The sequence below is a fragment of the Gossypium hirsutum genome, chromosome A09, assembly GCF_007990345.1.
Source record: "Gossypium hirsutum isolate 1008001.06 chromosome A09, Gossypium_hirsutum_v2.1, whole genome shotgun sequence".
NCBI lineage: Eukaryota > Viridiplantae > Streptophyta > Magnoliopsida > Malvales > Malvaceae > Gossypium > Gossypium hirsutum.
Window position 1 is genome coordinate 65,222,634 of NC_053432.1, and position 17,256 is coordinate 65,239,889.

General features: G+C 32.9%; 3 protein-coding genes across 4 annotated transcripts; 1 reads left to right on the forward strand and 2 right to left on the reverse strand.

Annotated features, from left to right (window-relative positions):
• Positions 1-1,522: 1,522 nt before the first annotated feature.
• LOC107912790 (uncharacterized) lies at positions 1,523-3,051 on the forward strand. The gene has a single exon (XM_016841117.2). It carries the CDS (start codon positions 1,910-1,912, stop codon positions 2,798-2,800), a length of 891 nt encoding a protein of 296 aa, XP_016696606.2. The 5' UTR covers positions 1,523-1,909; the 3' UTR covers positions 2,801-3,051.
• A 5,255-nt stretch (positions 3,052-8,306) lies between these two features.
• On the reverse strand, positions 8,307-10,128 carry LOC121203432 (uncharacterized). Its single transcript, XM_041076430.1, has 2 exons — positions 9,209-10,128; positions 8,307-9,110 (listed from the first exon to the last, which is right to left on the reverse strand). The coding sequence occupies exons 1-2, from the start codon at positions 9,930-9,932 to the stop codon at positions 9,010-9,012; spliced, it is 825 nt and encodes a 274-aa protein (XP_040932364.1). The 5' UTR covers positions 9,933-10,128; the 3' UTR covers positions 8,307-9,009.
• Positions 10,129-10,789: 661 nt separating this feature from the next.
• Positions 10,790-16,121, reverse strand: LOC107912792 (tRNA dimethylallyltransferase 2). 2 transcript variants are annotated; one of them, XM_016841119.2, is made up of 12 exons: positions 15,504-16,121; positions 15,045-15,180; positions 14,351-14,883; positions 14,180-14,259; positions 13,597-13,665; positions 13,042-13,114; positions 12,849-12,970; positions 12,375-12,449; positions 11,724-12,146; positions 11,452-11,527; positions 11,176-11,339; positions 10,790-11,050 (listed from the first exon to the last, which is right to left on the reverse strand). In XM_016841119.2, the coding sequence occupies exons 3-12, from the start codon at positions 14,589-14,591 to the stop codon at positions 10,904-10,906; spliced, it is 1,470 nt and encodes a 489-aa protein (XP_016696608.1). In that variant the 5' UTR covers positions 14,592-14,883; positions 15,045-15,180; positions 15,504-16,121; the 3' UTR covers positions 10,790-10,903. The 2 variants fall into 2 exon arrangements, with proteins under 2 accessions (XP_016696608.1, XP_040932363.1); XM_041076429.1 differs by having other exon boundaries at positions 14,351-15,180.
• Between the last annotated feature and the right edge of the window lie 1,135 nt (positions 16,122-17,256).

The window sequence follows — 17,256 nt, forward strand, 5'->3', positions numbered from 1 at the left end:
TTTCTTATTTCTTATTCAATGCAAGATGTATCTATAAACCCATTCTTTTTTAAGAAAAACACTTTTGTCTTTCATTACAACAAATAAATATGTTTGTTTAAGAACCTAATGATAACATAAAACCCAAATGCATGTTCTAAACAGCCCTTTGTCTCTGACCTCCCTTTTCATTTCTTTTACTTTTTAAAGCACTCAAATTATAGGTTATTTCCATTTGGCTATTTGCATCTACTTTAATCCATATTTCAACAAAGCTTTATTTTTAGCCTTTTTAAGTACTAGAGTTATTAAGATTCAATAGATGGGGTGATAATTTTTTTAATTCTAAAATATTTAATTGTATATTAGAAGGTAAAAAGATGTTTTAGTGTATGAGTGGGGAATTAGAGGAGAAAGAGTGTTGAGTCTTCACCTAAAAGCCAAAGCCCTAACTTCATGGGTGCTTGTGCATTGATTTCAATGTTGCTTCTTAACTGTAACCACATGCTTTTTATTTATTTTTGTATTTCTCTGATATTAAAGGATGTTACAGCTACAGCTTTAATTAAAAATAGTCACACAGTTAGTTAAGTATTTTAATTTATAATCTAGAGGGACAATAACTAAAGGGATAGAGTTTTTTCATCATGCATTAACCCTAAATTTACTACTCATTTTGTGGATCTATCAATCCCACATCAAATATTATTTTTAGTACAAAATCTACTTTCAATTTTAAAAACCCATACAAATTTAATTTCCTTATTTATATTTTTTTTTTGCCTATTAAATGCATTATATCAGAATTACACAATTTCCTTTTCCATATTACCAGCATGCTATCTTTCCACAGCCTCCTTGCCTTTCACTCTCCCCTAAACTTTATTTTCACTCTTACCACCTCCCCTATTTATCTTCCTAAACTTTTAAATCTCATTTTTATTTTATGTAAATTTGTTTTTTCTTTAATTTTATCATAATTAATTTTAATTAGAATAGTGATATAGTTATAGTTAAAATATCTTTCTTATTTCAGTAAATAGATAGCCACTCAATTATAATAATAAATAAAATATTTTAGACACCTACAAGAAAAAATTTACAATTTAATTACTCACCTTACATAATTTGATTATTTTAATTACTCCCGTTAAAATCATAAATGTCAAGCTAACATAAATTTTTCTTTTAAATTTTGATTTTCCATGTAAAATCCATGTCATTATTATTCATTAAATTCTATTATGATAAAAGAAGATTGTTTAGTTGCCGAACCAAAATTGAGAAATCACCATTTTGGGAAAATGATATATTAATTTTGTTTTTTGTATTTTTTGAAGAAATAGATGATATTGCGAGAAAAATTTATGTCAGTTTACCATTTATAATTTTAATGAGAGTGAATAAAATGATCGAATTGAGTAACATAAGTGCCTAAATTGTAAACTTTTATTTTGAAAATTTGAAATAAACTTTTTTATAATTTTGTGGTTATTTTTAAATATATGTAACTGGAATTTTATTAAGTATTGATAATCACAGAAGCCAAGGGTAAGGAATTAAAAGCACAAGAAGATTGGTGGTATTTCAGACCAGGTCCAACTTCACTTTCTGCCTTTTTCATTTCTTCTTTAGCAATTTTTAATATATGTGATGAACTGGCAAAGCAAGCTTGAAGTTTCTCTTGCATCACTCTCCTGCTTCTTTACTTTGATTATATTATTGTAGATTATATAAAAGGGTCAAATAGAGAGATTCATATTTATTTAATACACATGCATATGGACCTAAATTTCCTTGCTGCTGCTGCCTGTCTTCCTCTTATTTCCATAATATAAATTTCTTCTTTACATAAATCTCTCCAAAGCTTTAGATCTTTCCTCTCGAAATCGGAACCCATTTTTTTCTTTTGCAGTTTTCGATATATACAATGAGAGACATTGTTTCTTGTTTCAGTGAGAACGCAGTAAATGTTTCACATTCTTCATGTTCCAGCTATTCGAGCAATGCTTGCATCGCTCCAAGCCTAGCCCCATCAGTCCAAAATGCAGTCACGGGTGTTTACAGGCTCATTCTTTCAACCCAGAAGCAGCTTTTGATCCGAGTCACTTGGTGCAAGAACCACACCGGTCAAGGCCTAAGCATTAACATCGGTGATGACCCTTCCACATCTTTCAAGCTCAACACCAACTTGAGATTCTTCAGGAAGAAGAAAGGCAACAAAGTGATCGAATCCGATCATTCCAAGATCGAAGTCCTCTTCCATGCTAAGTATGATACGGGACCCGAACCTGTTGATGGGTTCTATGTTTTAGTCATGGTTGATTCCGAGATAGGCCTTGTTTTAGGCGATATGGCTGAAGAAACGGTCACCAAGAAGTTCAAAAATGCAACCCCAGTTGCTAAAGTCTCCCTCATTTCCAGGCAAGAACATTGTTCTGGCACTACGCTGTATTCCACGAAGGCTCAATTCTGTGATACAGGCATTGTACATGATATTCTAATCAGATGCAGTGGTGAACATGAAGGCCTGAAGTACCCGGTTTTATCGGTTTGTATCGATAAGAAGACGGTGATTCGAGTAAAGAGGCTGCAATGGAATTTTAGAGGAAACCAGACGATATTTGTTGATGGATTGTTAGTTGATCTGATGTGGGATGCCTATGACTGGTTCTTCAATCCTGTTACTGGTTCAGCTGTGTTCTTATTTAGGACAAGAAGTGGTTTGGATAGCCGGCTTTGGTTGGAGGAGAAGTTGGTGCAGAAAGACCAAGACAGAGTTGAATTCTCCTTGTTGATTCATGCCTGTAAGAACACATAAAGAAACGGATCAGTTTGTTCATGTTTGTTTATTTTGTTTTAGATTTTCAGTTTTTTTGTCCAAATTTCTTCCTTTTTCATCTCAATTTTTCCCCCCTTTCCTTGAAAGGAATAGATACTTGAATTCTTTGATCATAAGAGAAAAGAAAATAACTTGAGCTGCAGAATATTTTAGTTTCTGTGTTGCAGAATGTGGAGTGTAGCTTTAACTAAAAGTTGGTTTTGTTTCTGTGGTAAAAAAGATTTGGATAATTAATTACAGTGAACATAATGCTCGTAATGATAATGTTGTGAGGTTCAAATAATTGAAACTGTAAAAGAAAAGACATCTCAAAACAAGCTTTTCTCTTTTTTTCTTTGGAAGGGTATCAATGAAGATTTGGTAAAAGCATTTGGATATATTGAAAGATAACAAGGAAGATTGCTAGCTTTTGCCTTTAAAAGGACAAAATAAAGTGGGGAATCTCCTGCTACTGTTTACTAACAATTTGACCATAGAATATTTCCATTTGAATTTGCTTTTTATAAGGTAGTTAATTATACAAAATTTTCTGGTTTATTAGGCATATAGTGGATCATAACTCTAGCTTGCTTTGGATGGCTATGAAAACAACCGTGAACATGCGCATGGCTTGCTTGAACTTGCCCATGCTTCGCACCTTCTATCATAAAAGAATAGCAGTCCATGGTCCCCTTGGTCCTTCGGAATTAATATTTGGTCCACAAGCAAGAACCAAAACTTTCTCAAGGGAGATGCCATTAAGTACCCATATTAAGGCTCTTCATTGGACCCTCAGTAACCAAGGATTGCAAAGGTATATGTTTCCTTGCTAAAAGAGTAACATTAATTCTTTGGCTCCACCCCTTCCATTTCTACATGTGAAATTTAAATGAAGACAACTAAGATTTCTGGATTAATTTGAATGGCCTTGCACAATGTGTGATGCTAAAAGTAGTCGTCCATTTGATGCATGTCCATTCCATTTATTTTCCAAAAATGTAACTTTTATTTTTATACGCGACTCTCCGATATTCGATAGTTACACCGGACAGCGTCAAACTCCTAAACGGGTGGCAAAGCTGTCCTAGTTTGAGAGAGCCATTGTAGTAGACCATTTCAAACAAAGATTTTGAATTCAAGACAGTTCATAATTCTGACATTATTCATGCCAAAGATATAACTATGGGTTCAGATGATATCTACACAAAGATAGCATTAATGTTGTGTATTAACTCAGAATTAGACAAGATAAAACAAAAAAAAAACATGGTAACTTTTATGAACATTCATTATATATAACCTTAAATCTCAAAAGATGAATGATGTGAAAAGCAAAGAAACATAAATTGGGGTGGCCAACACTATGAATCAATGTTGCAAAGTAAAGACAAACTTGCTTTATGGCACACGAAAGAGAATGTTGGAGGGAGGTTTCCGAACAGCCAAAACACAAAAATGGCAATTGGGTGAAAAGATATGTCAATTATTGGGGGTCTGCACTGTGCAGACTGCTTCACTATATATTGCTTTATATCAATCTTATTATTGTAGTTGTTGGGAATTATTGTAAAGTTAGTAAAATATTTCGAGTTTAGTACAATCAATTTTTAAAAATTAATATTTAGTAAATTTGATATTCAAATTTTAATATCTATATTCCAATTTTTTTATTGATTTAAGGTAATATTTTAAATCTCAATATCAATTTTGTAATTTTTTATGGACCTCAAATTACAATTCCTCTTTCAAAATTCAAACTATGAGAAAGTCAACTCTAATTTGTTTGAAAAAATAGAAAGAAAATTTAAAATTTTGAAAATTAAAAAAAAATAAAAAGATAAGAAAATATTTTTTAAATTTAGAAAAATTTGTTTGGTAAGGAAGATATAAAAATTGGAAGAAAATTTAAATTTATTTATTTCCATTCATCGCATGATAGAGTTAAAAATAAGAAGAAAAAAATAAAAATATAAAAAAATACATAAATGCGGACACTTACTTGTATCTTTTTATTTTTCTCATTTTAATCTAAAATGATTTATTTTTATGTATTAATATAATAAAAACTTAATATATAATTTGATATTTGAGTTTGACACTTTTTTTAAATATGGTACTTGTATTAATTTTATTCCAATCTGATACATATACATAACAAAAATTATATATTTTGGTATCTAAAGATAACAATGTTAACTTTTTAGTAGTTAATTTGAGTTTTAAAGTTCGAATTTCATAATTAGCTAATGATATTAACAATTAACTTTCATTAAATTAACCCTAAATTATTAATTAAATACTAAAGAGTTAATGCAATTACTTTTAGATACCAAAATTTATAATTTTTATCAAATACAAATATCATTTTGAACCAAAAACAACACAAATACCACAATAAAAAAAAGTCAAACTATATTAAGAATTATCATCATTTCTATTTTTTTCTCCCACTTTTATTTTTACTAAAATACACTTAAAAAATATTCCCCCCTATTTTTCAATTCCCTTTTCTATACCTTTTTTTAATTTTTTTTTAGCGCATTAAGCACACACACTACAAGTGAATAAGGTTGATTGGTTTCTGTACTTCGAATCATTTCTCATTTTTGTATGAAACTACTTACCTTAGATCATGAATTAAATATTGGTTCCATTATTCCAACTTTTATTTATTTTTAGGTTTTCTAAAATGAATTATTTTTTTAATAATTTTATTATAGGTTTTGATTTTATCTATTCTTTTTAACTCCCTAATATATAAATAAAAGGATGATACATTTCAGTACACTCGAACTCACATCCTCCTATATTAACAATAATATTCATGCTAATCGAGTTAAAACTCAATCAGCAAAATAAATAATATTTTTACTTGAATGAGAATAAACTAAAATGAATATGGTGGGTTAAAACATCAAACTTAAACATTTTCAAAATTTCTTTTTTTTATCATTAAATTAATATTTTATTAATTTAAGTACAAATTATTTTGAATATAAAATAAATATATATATTTTACATCTTTACCAAAAAAGGGCATCACTTTGAAGCTAACATTCCTACAATTTATAGGTGTAATTTTTTTATTTTTAGTTGTAGTGGTTAAAATTTAATGATAATTTCAAATAAAAAACACCTCATAATTGTTTTTTATTTTTGCTGGAAACACGCCATAAATTTGATAAATAATAAAAAGCCATTAAAATCAACATCATTGGCTTTTGTGTCCTTCATGGCTTTCATCAAAAGAAGATCAATTTTCGACTAACTTAATATCCATTTGAAAATAATAATCACTAAAATTCAAATTTGTTGAAAGGTTGATCTTTTCAACTTCTTCATTTTTTTTTACTTGTAATTATTCACTAAACTACAAGCCTAGTTACTCTATTCTAACTTAAATATTATTTTGTATAAATTCATCTCACCTCAAAAACTTTATCGTATAAATCACTTTGATTAAAAAGATTTGTCATAAAAAAAATTTTCATCAAGAAAGTTACACCCTATCTTATATGGTTATTAAAACTTGTCTTTTACATGTTTTATATGTGGACCTTATCCAGTCACATTAAAATTTAACTAAGATAATTTATGATAATAAGATACTTCGTAACTTCTAAATATATGTGTAAAAGCTCACCAATGACTTTGTAAGTCTCACTTAGTGAGACAAGTGGCTTCGTGTTATCCATATGAAGAGTTTACAAGTACCATCCATCAACCTTGAGAGGCAAGGCACAAATGACCATATTGTTACACTTTCCCAATACCATCCATCAACCTTGAGAGGCAAGGCACAAATGACCATATTGTTACACTTTCCCAATAGTCTTCTCAATCCCCTCTTCCTCGCAACTCTCTGCATGTCGCCAAATTTTGAAATTGCCAAAAGAATCTTGCAAAGGAACTAGATATTCAACCAATAATTCTTGTAATACAATAATTACATGGAAATTTTAGGTGCCACTGTGACTCAAATATAGCTTTTATCCATGAGTTTGTAGAAACATGTAAGAAGCTGGTATTTGTCTTTATCAAAGGTTCTATCCAGAACAATGGTCAACTAGCACATTAACTTATGAGTCGATTCCTTACCAATAAGGCGACATATAAAATCTTGTCAACCCTATATCTATGCAGAAGAAGCCATGCGAACCCTTTAGGATTACATTCTTCATTTTAATCCGGCAACAGTGGAAACTAAAAATCTGATGGACTATTGGGTTGTTCAGACATTTATAGTTGATGTTAATCATCACATAAGCATTTGAAATATGTTATCCAGCTGGACTCTAGACGTCCAAAAACTGCTCATAGGGTCCAAGACAATGAAGTTGTGTTAAAACGAAAAAGGAAAAAAAAATTCTGATAAGTACATTTTTAAGAGTGAGGGATGGAGATGAAAGTAATTAAATTTATGTAATTTAATGTCTTGGTTTGGCAAAACATTAACTGCTAAAGCAAAAAAGTTGTCGGAAACTAAGCATTTGCAACATGATGAATGAAAAACCAACGGGAAGTATAAGTGAGGAAGTATCCTTCAAACCTTAAAAACCCATCTTCCCATGTTATTTTCTTTCTGTCTCTTTGAATCGCAGCTTTAACTGAAAAATTATAATTAAGAATTTGACAACACAGTGCTTTCCTCTCTAATTTCTCTATGGTTTCTTTCCTTAAAACTTTTTTAGAAAAAAAAATGAAGATTGGTGACAACTAAGGTGATGCAGAGTTTAAACTTCAAAAGAATGGAGCATTGAGGATGTAAGGGGGCCGGTTCGGGCCCTTGGAAAGATGCCTTAGTGATTAAAGCAGGGGCAGCCTTATTCTCACCAAAACCATGTTCTTTATTTTCCAAAATTATAACCCATTCCTGGTTCTGCTTTATGGCCATGTCAGCTTTTTCATTGAGTTTTACAGGTTGAAGGGTCCATTGAGTCACCCATGGCCTGGAATGGAAATAGATTTCATGGGCTTTATCTTTGCTAGTTGGAAAGTGCTCTCTGCTCAGCCTGTAAACATAAATTTATTAACATATACTCAAAGCTGACAACATCTCAGTTTTTTTAACCATCATATTTGTTATATTTAATATTATATCAATACTCTCATTTCACCTAATGAAACTGACCCTTCATCATTCAAAACTTGAAGCTTTATTTCAAAAGGAAATGGATGCACCCACTCCATTTCTCCTTTTGTTTCAGAGTTGCTTTAAGGTCGTCAAATATCCCTCACAAAATAGCCATCATCTCTACTTTTGTTTTTGTTCAATTATTTTCCATCAATGTAGTTTTTATAATCTTGATCATTATTTGTATGGATATTAATTTTGTTTTACTATCCTTTGAGGGAGCACCGCAGAAAAGATCAAACGCAATCAAGTGTTATGTTCATCAGATTAAGTGTGAGTCTTAGATATAAATATGCATATGACACGAGTATAATTAGATTTTTTTTTTAGATTTTTCATGTGTTTGCAACATGCGTCGAACACAAATACTTTAAAAAATATGAAAAGTTCGATAAACATGAACCAAATGTGTTGTTGTACAAGCTAGCTATTTAATTGTTCATAATCACCTTAAAGTTCAAACCTTAAAATCACTACTCACAAAAGCAATCACAAAGTTGGTTTCAGGACAGATACATTTACTTCCAGCTAAGAGGAAATGTCCAGAACTAAGTTGTAAAGTGTGCATTTTGAATTATGATGACAATCAATCATCTTCATTCAAAAGAAGATTTAATTTGTTGACAAAATTTGGATGAAAGCTATCCTATTCAAGTCAACCAAGTAAAACAACAATGGATGGTTTCTCCATGATTGATTAACATCATATCATCTTCACATCTTTTTACTGAACTTTTTGGACGTAGAGCAATGAATGCAAAACCTTGTCCTGCATTTTTTGAGCTACATAGCTTATGTTACATAAAACCACGAGAGATTAAATGCTAACTACTTTGGCCAATTGATGAAGCATGTGGTTCTCACTACATAACCATGTACTTATCAAGGTATAAGGTTTGCTTTCATCAAGATCATTTCATAAAGGGCGCCCAAACTAGCTTTATGTATATGTGCATTGAGAGATGACAAGAAACATAAGACCCGTTCTGTAGAAAAATAAGAATACATATAAAACAAGAGGAAGAAGAGCAAAAAGATACGTGTTTGTTCTCCGCATTTCATGTTCTGGAACTGCTCAAATCATCCGGAAATTCATCTGAACAATGATGGAAAGTAAGGGAAATAGGAAATTTATACCGGTGTCGAGTGATGTGGCAGCTGAAAGGACCTTGTCTTCTGCAAAAACACCATTAAATTAATCAAAACATTTTAAGACAAAAAGAATAATGCTATATAGATCAAATAGAAACATTGAGGGGGAGGGGGGTACTTACTGCAATCTTTAGCATGACAAATGCACTTCAACCCAACACCACAATTGCCATTAGGCTTCTTACATTCATTACACATATCAGGTACATGGTCAGGAATGTCGAATGAAATCCTTGTCCCCAAATCAACTCCTTCATAGTCTTCCTCACTTAAAGACCTTCTATAAACCCTCCTGTAACCTGAGCAACTCAAATCTTTAGGATGAAATCCAGGGTCAAGCTTTTCAATATCTTTAACAACTAGACATGAAAAGGGCAGTTGAACTTCAGAAGCAGCCTCTCCACACATGTGGAAGCGAGTGCAGTTGTGGATAAAAGACGCTGCGGTGGGGTGGGTTTTGTGTGAGCAGTTGAAGAGGAGGAGTGAATTGGGCTGAGGAGGAGAAGGGAAACCAGCTGAAAGGAGTGCTGGGGATACAAAATGCTCTGAAGAAGAACAACTAGTGTGAGACACTGTTAGTGTTTTACTTGTGTAATCAATGGAAGAGATGGGGAAAAGACCCAGAGAGGTCCTAAAATATAGCTTCTGAGATTTGCATCTGGTCATGAGATTTAATGGGGAGAAGGTGGTGGAATTTTGAGCCAAGAAAGGTGTTTGAAGCTGAAGGTTACCACAGTGGAGTGTGGGAGCTGTTTTTAGGGCTGTGGTGGTGGTAAAAAGGAGCATGTGGGAAAGGAGCAAATATTGAAGCTTGAGTTTCTTGAATATTTGCAGGATCTCTTCCATTGTTGCTTTTGCTTTGTTTGTCCCTTTCAGATGATGTGAATGAAATTAATGGGAGATGGTGTCTTTTGATGATCAGAGGAGATAAGAAGGTTTAAAAACAAAGAACCTGCTTAAGTCTCCTTTTGGTTAATTATGACATGCTCGTGATTACAATGGGAAGAAATGGCCCTTTTTCTTTCACCTTTTATTTTTAATTTCTTTTCACATGGACCTCCATTTTCGTTTTTCAGTCATCTTTTGTCCAGTGCTTTTCCTTTAAACACCCTTTTTGCAATATCCTAGCTAGTTAAAAAATGAATCTAAAGAAGTAGAAAGATTAAAATTCACAAAATTAGAACCCAAAGATGAAATCTCCATGTAAAGTGTACGTTGATGAAAATTGTTGGATGTTTTGAACCAGCTGTTTTTGCTGCTATAGTAGAATGGCAGACAGGATTATTTGGATGGGACCATCTTTGATTAAGGCAGCCTAATTAACCTAATCACGTCTCATCGGTTAATGTGAAATAAACAAAGTCAAGTAGGTTTAACATCTTCTAGGATTTTCTGTTGCCTATACATTTGATGTGAAAGGCTATGTTACTATAATTTTATTTTTAGAACATAAATATTAAATAAAAAACAAAATTAAATTCGATTTTGAGTAATCTCGGTTCATAAATAGTCTAAATAACTCGGTTTGAATGATTGTTGGTTAATCAATTTCACGACCTACCTATTTGTTCAAAGGACCCATGCATGAAAAACATGAGCAATGCGAAGCAAACAATCAGATAATTTGAACAGAGCTCTGGAACCTGAATGTATGTCCTGAAAAAGACCAGAAAGGTACTGAAGCTTAAGCTCTAACACTAAAATGACTAACTACCCACATAAATCAGATTCATGTAAAACATGAGAGTCTACAATTTTGGTTCTTGGAATCACAAATTAATAGGCTACACTGGTATCCTGTTGGAAAAGAGTAAATGCTACAAACTCAGATGCTCCTCTTGCTGATCTACGCCGGTGAGGAACTTTTGAGACTTTCGAAGGCTCAACATTCGTTTTCGATGCCCACGACCCTGTTTATGCTGTTCCCACTCATGGGCTCCTCTTAGTATCCTATCTCCGCAGGCCTGTTAATAGAATAATAAGGTCAATTTTATCAAAAACTGGAACCTTAATCTTTGCAGCCAGCAGATTCTAACATGCAAAGGCGAATGAAAATTATACAGACAGATTTGTTTCAGTTGTAACCGACCTTGCATACGTATTGAGTCCACAAGTCCCTCTGGACTGTATCCGTTGAAGTTTTACTTTCACCATCCAGAGTTCGCCCGTTACTATCATCTTTATTGAGGAATGATCTAATCATTTTCACAGCAGATCCAACCACTTGCACTGCCCAACACTCATCTGATTTCTCTGAAATATAGAGACACGATTATTCATAATGATGATTCACCCAATAACAGAGAAGATAATATTCTCGCTGAAAAAGTAAATATATGAAATGGTATCGGCTGCAAAAGTGTACTTGATATATATTCTGTTGCATCAACATAACTAATATTCCATCCAAACAATGTCTGAAGTTGATTGACCCTCCTTTTCTGCAAAACAACCATTTTACATGTTAATAACTTAACACACATTTTACATAGAGCCACCAAACTGCTACATGCCTCCATCTTAATTGATTCAGGGTATGGACTTATTTGAGTTCCAGAAACAACTGATTTCTATTTTAGGTTCCAACAGTGATTCAGGTCAACCAAAAGCATGAATAATGCGACAAGATAGACTTACTTGACGACGAACAAGTCTCCGGGTGTTTGCTTTTACTTTGTCAATGGCTTCTTCTAACATAACTTTTTGGGGGTTATCACAAGAGGAAATTAGTATTCCCCTAATATTTTCTTTGAACAATTTATCATCAATCCTTGTTGACAGCTTTAGAAGAGTTTCATCAGAAGAATCACTCATCTCATCATCCATCCTGTCAGAAAAGTAAGCTTGAAGAAAATTCTCAAATTCTCGAACACCTATGGCCTGTCGCAAACCCAGAGTATAATTTGCATTTCGATTGTAAATGTCATACACTTCATCGAGCAAACCAGCATCTATCATGCAGTCTACCCTGTGTTCCACATACTGGTCCAGCACAGGTAAGGCAGCATCGATGCATATAAAACAGCAACGATAACTAGAATTATCAACTCGGCCCCAGTTCTGCCCTGCCACATGCAAAATTTAAATTCAAAAGCAAGTAGGTCAACTAAGTGCCATCTCCCTCTCAAGAAATATTAGTTTGATCTCAATGGTTTCTGTTTGGTCTTGCTAAATCAAAACAGCAATAGATGTGTTGTAAAAGAATTCAAAAGACAAAGAAGATAAAGTTAAACTTTGTAGTAGGTACAAGTAAACAAGAAGCATAAACATGAATCAAGGACCACCAACCTCTGCAGCCTTTCCCTGATAAAGTTTGCTGGGAAGAACACCAGAACGAGCATAAAGACTAAGATATAGATTAATCTGCAAGTTGAACAAATGTCATGAATGTTTGCATGGTTATATCTTAGTTAAAAATTTCGAAACCTTCAATTAACAAAGCAATGTTTTATCGACTTGTGCTTTGTATAGCTAAAGCTACAGAGTTACAAGCAAGCCCTAAGCTGGTCTCAACTTCAGGTTTCTCTAACAAGGTTCACAGTAGGACTCTTGAGCATTGAGTTACATCTAACTAGCTGAGTTAAACTGAAACAAGTAAGAAATCAAGCTTTCAATCAATAACTGCTGTGGCAAAATATACTGCTAAATCCAAGCAGCCAAAAATATAATTCATTATCAACTTGTGCTTTTATAGGTAGGTATAAGATATACAGCAATTATAGGTAGGTAAGCATACCATATACATCAAAATTTGATTCTTACTTTTCTATGATTATTTGGATGAATTCTGTTTGCTGCAACTGGATCAAGTTCTTTAAGAAGATCATAGTTATAATTGCAACTGTCTCCAAGGATGTCAGGCATATGATTGGTCTGCTCAGTTCCTGTGACAATTCAAACAATGTCACTAGACTAGTAACTTGGAATGATCCAAAGCACATGGATTCCTACATACCAGGATGGTCCCTTGAGTAGGTTTCAGACATATCTTCTACTGATTCATCAAGAAGGAACGAACTCACAACTGCCTGCAAACAAGGGTTTAAATATAAATTTCATAACTGAGTGCAGGAGACTAAAAGTTAATTTGCTTGGACTCTAAATAAATAGGAAGAGACAACTACACGAAAGAAATGAACGAAGACAGTCAGACAGGCAGACATAGAGAGATGAGAGCATCCTTGGAACCGGACATAAATGATTAATTTGAGTGCTAGAAAACAATGAAAAAGATATTATGATAGAAAATGTTTGCCCTTCCAGGAAGAACATTGTTGAGCATTAAATTTGTTAGATGAAATACAAGAAGCCTCAGCACAGAATAAACAATAAGTATTGAGAAAAATATATGTTTATTAAAGAAACACTTGATTCTAGCATATTGGTAGTCAAAAGTACTAAAACTGCCTTCATACACAAGAAGGCTTACTATACTAGTGGTAGAAACTCCACCAGAGTTTGCTAAAGAGGACTAATCATATTGGGGGAAAAAAAAAAAAAAAAAGCTTACCTGAATATAGTAATTGGTGCCTCCAACAATGACTGGCAAACGGTTGCGAGATAATATGTCACTAATAATCTGAAAGTAAAATAGCACAAATTAAGTAGAGAATTAATGACAGCAAACAATAACATAGAAAAGTATTTAACATGAATAATTGCCATACAAATAAAACCAGTTATGTGAGCTTTGTCAACCTTAAGTCTCAAGGAATTGTATCACTTTTTAAGTTATAGACAAGCGAGCAAAAGTGCTCTAGGACTTTCCACCAGATACAAAAGGAAACATAATTCTGAAGTTTTTTTTTTAAAAAAAAAAACCTTAAATTTGTTCAAATAAAAAAAATGGATGAGATCCCTCTTATAGCAATTAAGTTAGCAAATGAGTTATAGTAGTTGATTATCCATTATTAATCAATTATGAATTTCGTTTCAACCATTTACTTCATTGCAAAGTTTTGAGTTTTGAGCAAACAAAATAAGCAAGTACCAAAAGGAACAAGGCATAATTAAAAGCTAGGGGAAAAAACACATGCATCCATACATGTAAAAGAAAAGACATAAGGAAACAATCAAAAGGAAGCAGAACTCACAGGAATAGCAGAATCCCTGAACTTTTTAGCCGTGAATTCCACATCTGAGCTAACAGTACCCAAAAGATGATGTGGCACTCCTACAAAAATTAGGTAAGTTATCAACAAAAGTTTTCTCCAAACGAAAATACAAAATATATATATGGACAGAGAGATATATGAAGGCAATACCATTTTGTTCATAGAGGGGGACTTTATTGGTGAGGACATCAAGACCCTGATAGACTTGCATGGAATCAGCGTTGATGATTTCGATAGGAAAATGGGTGGCTAAATCGATGGCTAAACGTGATTTTCCAGAGCCAGTTGGACCCATTATTACTACCAGCTTTGGTTTATGTTCTTCCATTATGGGCTCTCCTCCATCGTTTGAATTTAGGGTTGTAGCAGGCGACTCGCTGCTGTTGTCCATCTCTCTCCAAAGTCTCTGCTCTCTCCCTCTCTTGGCAGGCAATTTGCAAAGGTCAGATAAGAACGTAGCTTTTTGGTGGGCTTGACGTTTGTCGCATCCTAACAAACGGAGCCCAATACAAATCCTATCCTATTTATGCCGCCATAAGTTGGACTGGAGCCCCTCATCTTTGTTGGATAAATTCGAAGGTAATTGATATCGTATGGGCGATGGTATCTCTATTGGAAGTCATACGTATTGTCGAAACTATTTTTTTGAAAAAACTGGTGTAGTGACCAATTTTGGCCCAGGCCTGTTAAAAACCCCAAACATATATAAAATATATACAAATAAATAAATAAAAACTCACAGTCCATTACAGTCCAATTACATAAACAAAATAGTCCATTAATCAATGCCCTACAGCCCAATATCAATTACTAGCCCGTTAGGCCCAGTATTTTGAGAAAATACCCTAGAGCTTCCTCCTCACTTTCGCGCCGCAACCACAGACGAGCCCCAACTCCAGACTCCGTACAACGCTTCCAGCGACCACGCCAAGCCTCCGTACGCCAGCTCAGCTCCCGTACACACGCCAGCGCACCTGTACCTGCGAAGAAAGGGACAAACCACAACAGCCAATACGTGCAAGAAAACAACAGACAAAAAAAATTGTATATTTTATTTTCGTTTTTTTCTTTTCTCTTCTTCTCTCGGTTATAAAGCCAAAAGAGAATCACTTGTAATGGGTTATGCGAAAATACGCAACAAAAACACGAAAATAGAGATAATATACATACAATAGCAATCGAATACAGAGAAGTTGAATATTCTTCAAAAGGTGGTTCCCTTTTTTTATTTTTACGCCTTTTTTCTTTTTATTTTGAAATCAATAATAAAAGAAACATAAAGAGAGAACGAAAAGGGGTTTACCTCGCTGCTAGGCCGTCAATCCTCCCTTGCTTCGTCGAAATCGAAGTTAAAAGGAGAGGATTTTGAGGCCAAAGAACGATGTGCCGAAGCCAGAAGCACGAAACGCCTTCTCGATGGAGGTTTGGGTGTTTGAAACGGGGCTTTAGGGTTCGGCTAGACGAAGAGGGCAGCAAAGAGTGGAAGAAGGCGGCTAGGGTTGACTGAGCAGGATTAAATGGGTTTTTATAGCAAATCACGAACGACGTCGTTTGAGCATCCTTTGATAGCTCTAAAACGGTGTCGTGCAGACCAAGCCCGACCCGATCCGGCTCTTACACTCAGGATCCGCGCGTTTGCCGTGGTAAAGGGAAAATTCGCATCTAGTCCCTTCCTTTTGCGCTGGTGTTTAATTAGACCGAGTCTAATATTCTTTTTTTTTAAATCTACCCAGTAATTTGCGCGCGTTTGCATTTTAGTCCGCGCTGGTGTGTTGCGTTTCAGGAGCCTGGAATATTTCCAGTTTGAGCCCCTGCGCATTTGCTCACTTTACCTATTGCCCCTTTTATCATTAATGATTTATTTTCAAGTCAACCCTTCGTGTTTTAGTTTAATTTTTAATTAAGTCCCTTTTATTTTTATTTTTCATTTTATGATTCATTTTTGTTTCAAAGGCACATTCGACACTTTCATTTTCGTTTTACATTGTAGATTATTTTAATGCTGTTATTTTGTTTCTCTTTTTTAAATCGCTATTGTATTGCTTGCTTTTTATGCCATGCCATTACAACATTTTTACATGATGCTTTGTAGATATCCTTGTATATATTACCATTATATATATGTATACATATATTTACTTTATGATAAAGTTCATTTTGTTTTATGCACATTATTAACCTTATGTTTATGCACATAATTTCTTTTAAATGGATTCTTGTGTTTTTTATATAGTCTTACGTAATATTTTTAAGCTATTATCATTACATGAATATGCATTTGTCGATACCATATTTAATCCATATACTACTAAACCCGCGTATTTTTCACATATGGTTTTCCTTACATATAGATATGCTTTTAAATTTATCATATAACTTCTAATAAAACCAAGTTAATTTTATATGTATTATATGTTTTTACGAATAATTACTTTTAAGGTTATATGTATATATATATATGATGTGTAAATTCATTATGTTTCTAAGATTATGTTTTATTATACATTTTTTGTAATCTTTTCGTTTTTGGTACATATTTTAAATTTTTTATGGAAATCGTCATTTTTAAGTTGATATTCTTCAATATTATGTATGTTATTTGATTAAAAATATTTATTCTATAACATATATTTTAATAATTATGTACGTATTAAACTATTTTAAAATTTTATATGTATATCTTATTATTGATCTCATGTTTTTTAAATAAAATTGCATGTACATATGTTTCATAAATCTATTTTGTGTATTATGTCTTGTCATATATCTTCGTTATCATTTTTTTATATTATATTATTTAAATCATCATGTAATTTGTTAATTTTTAAATGTATTTGTGTTTTAAAATATTTTACACGCAATTTGATTCAATTTTTTATTCTATAATATCTATTCCAAAAATCATATAGCTATCCCTAGTTTTCATGCAAATTTGTCAACCTACATTTTATGTGTCCATTCATTCATCGCTATTTTAAAATAATTTTATACCATATTATTTCTTCAATTTGCATTTTGCTTTGTGTATTTAGTAGTAGTCATATTACATTATGCCA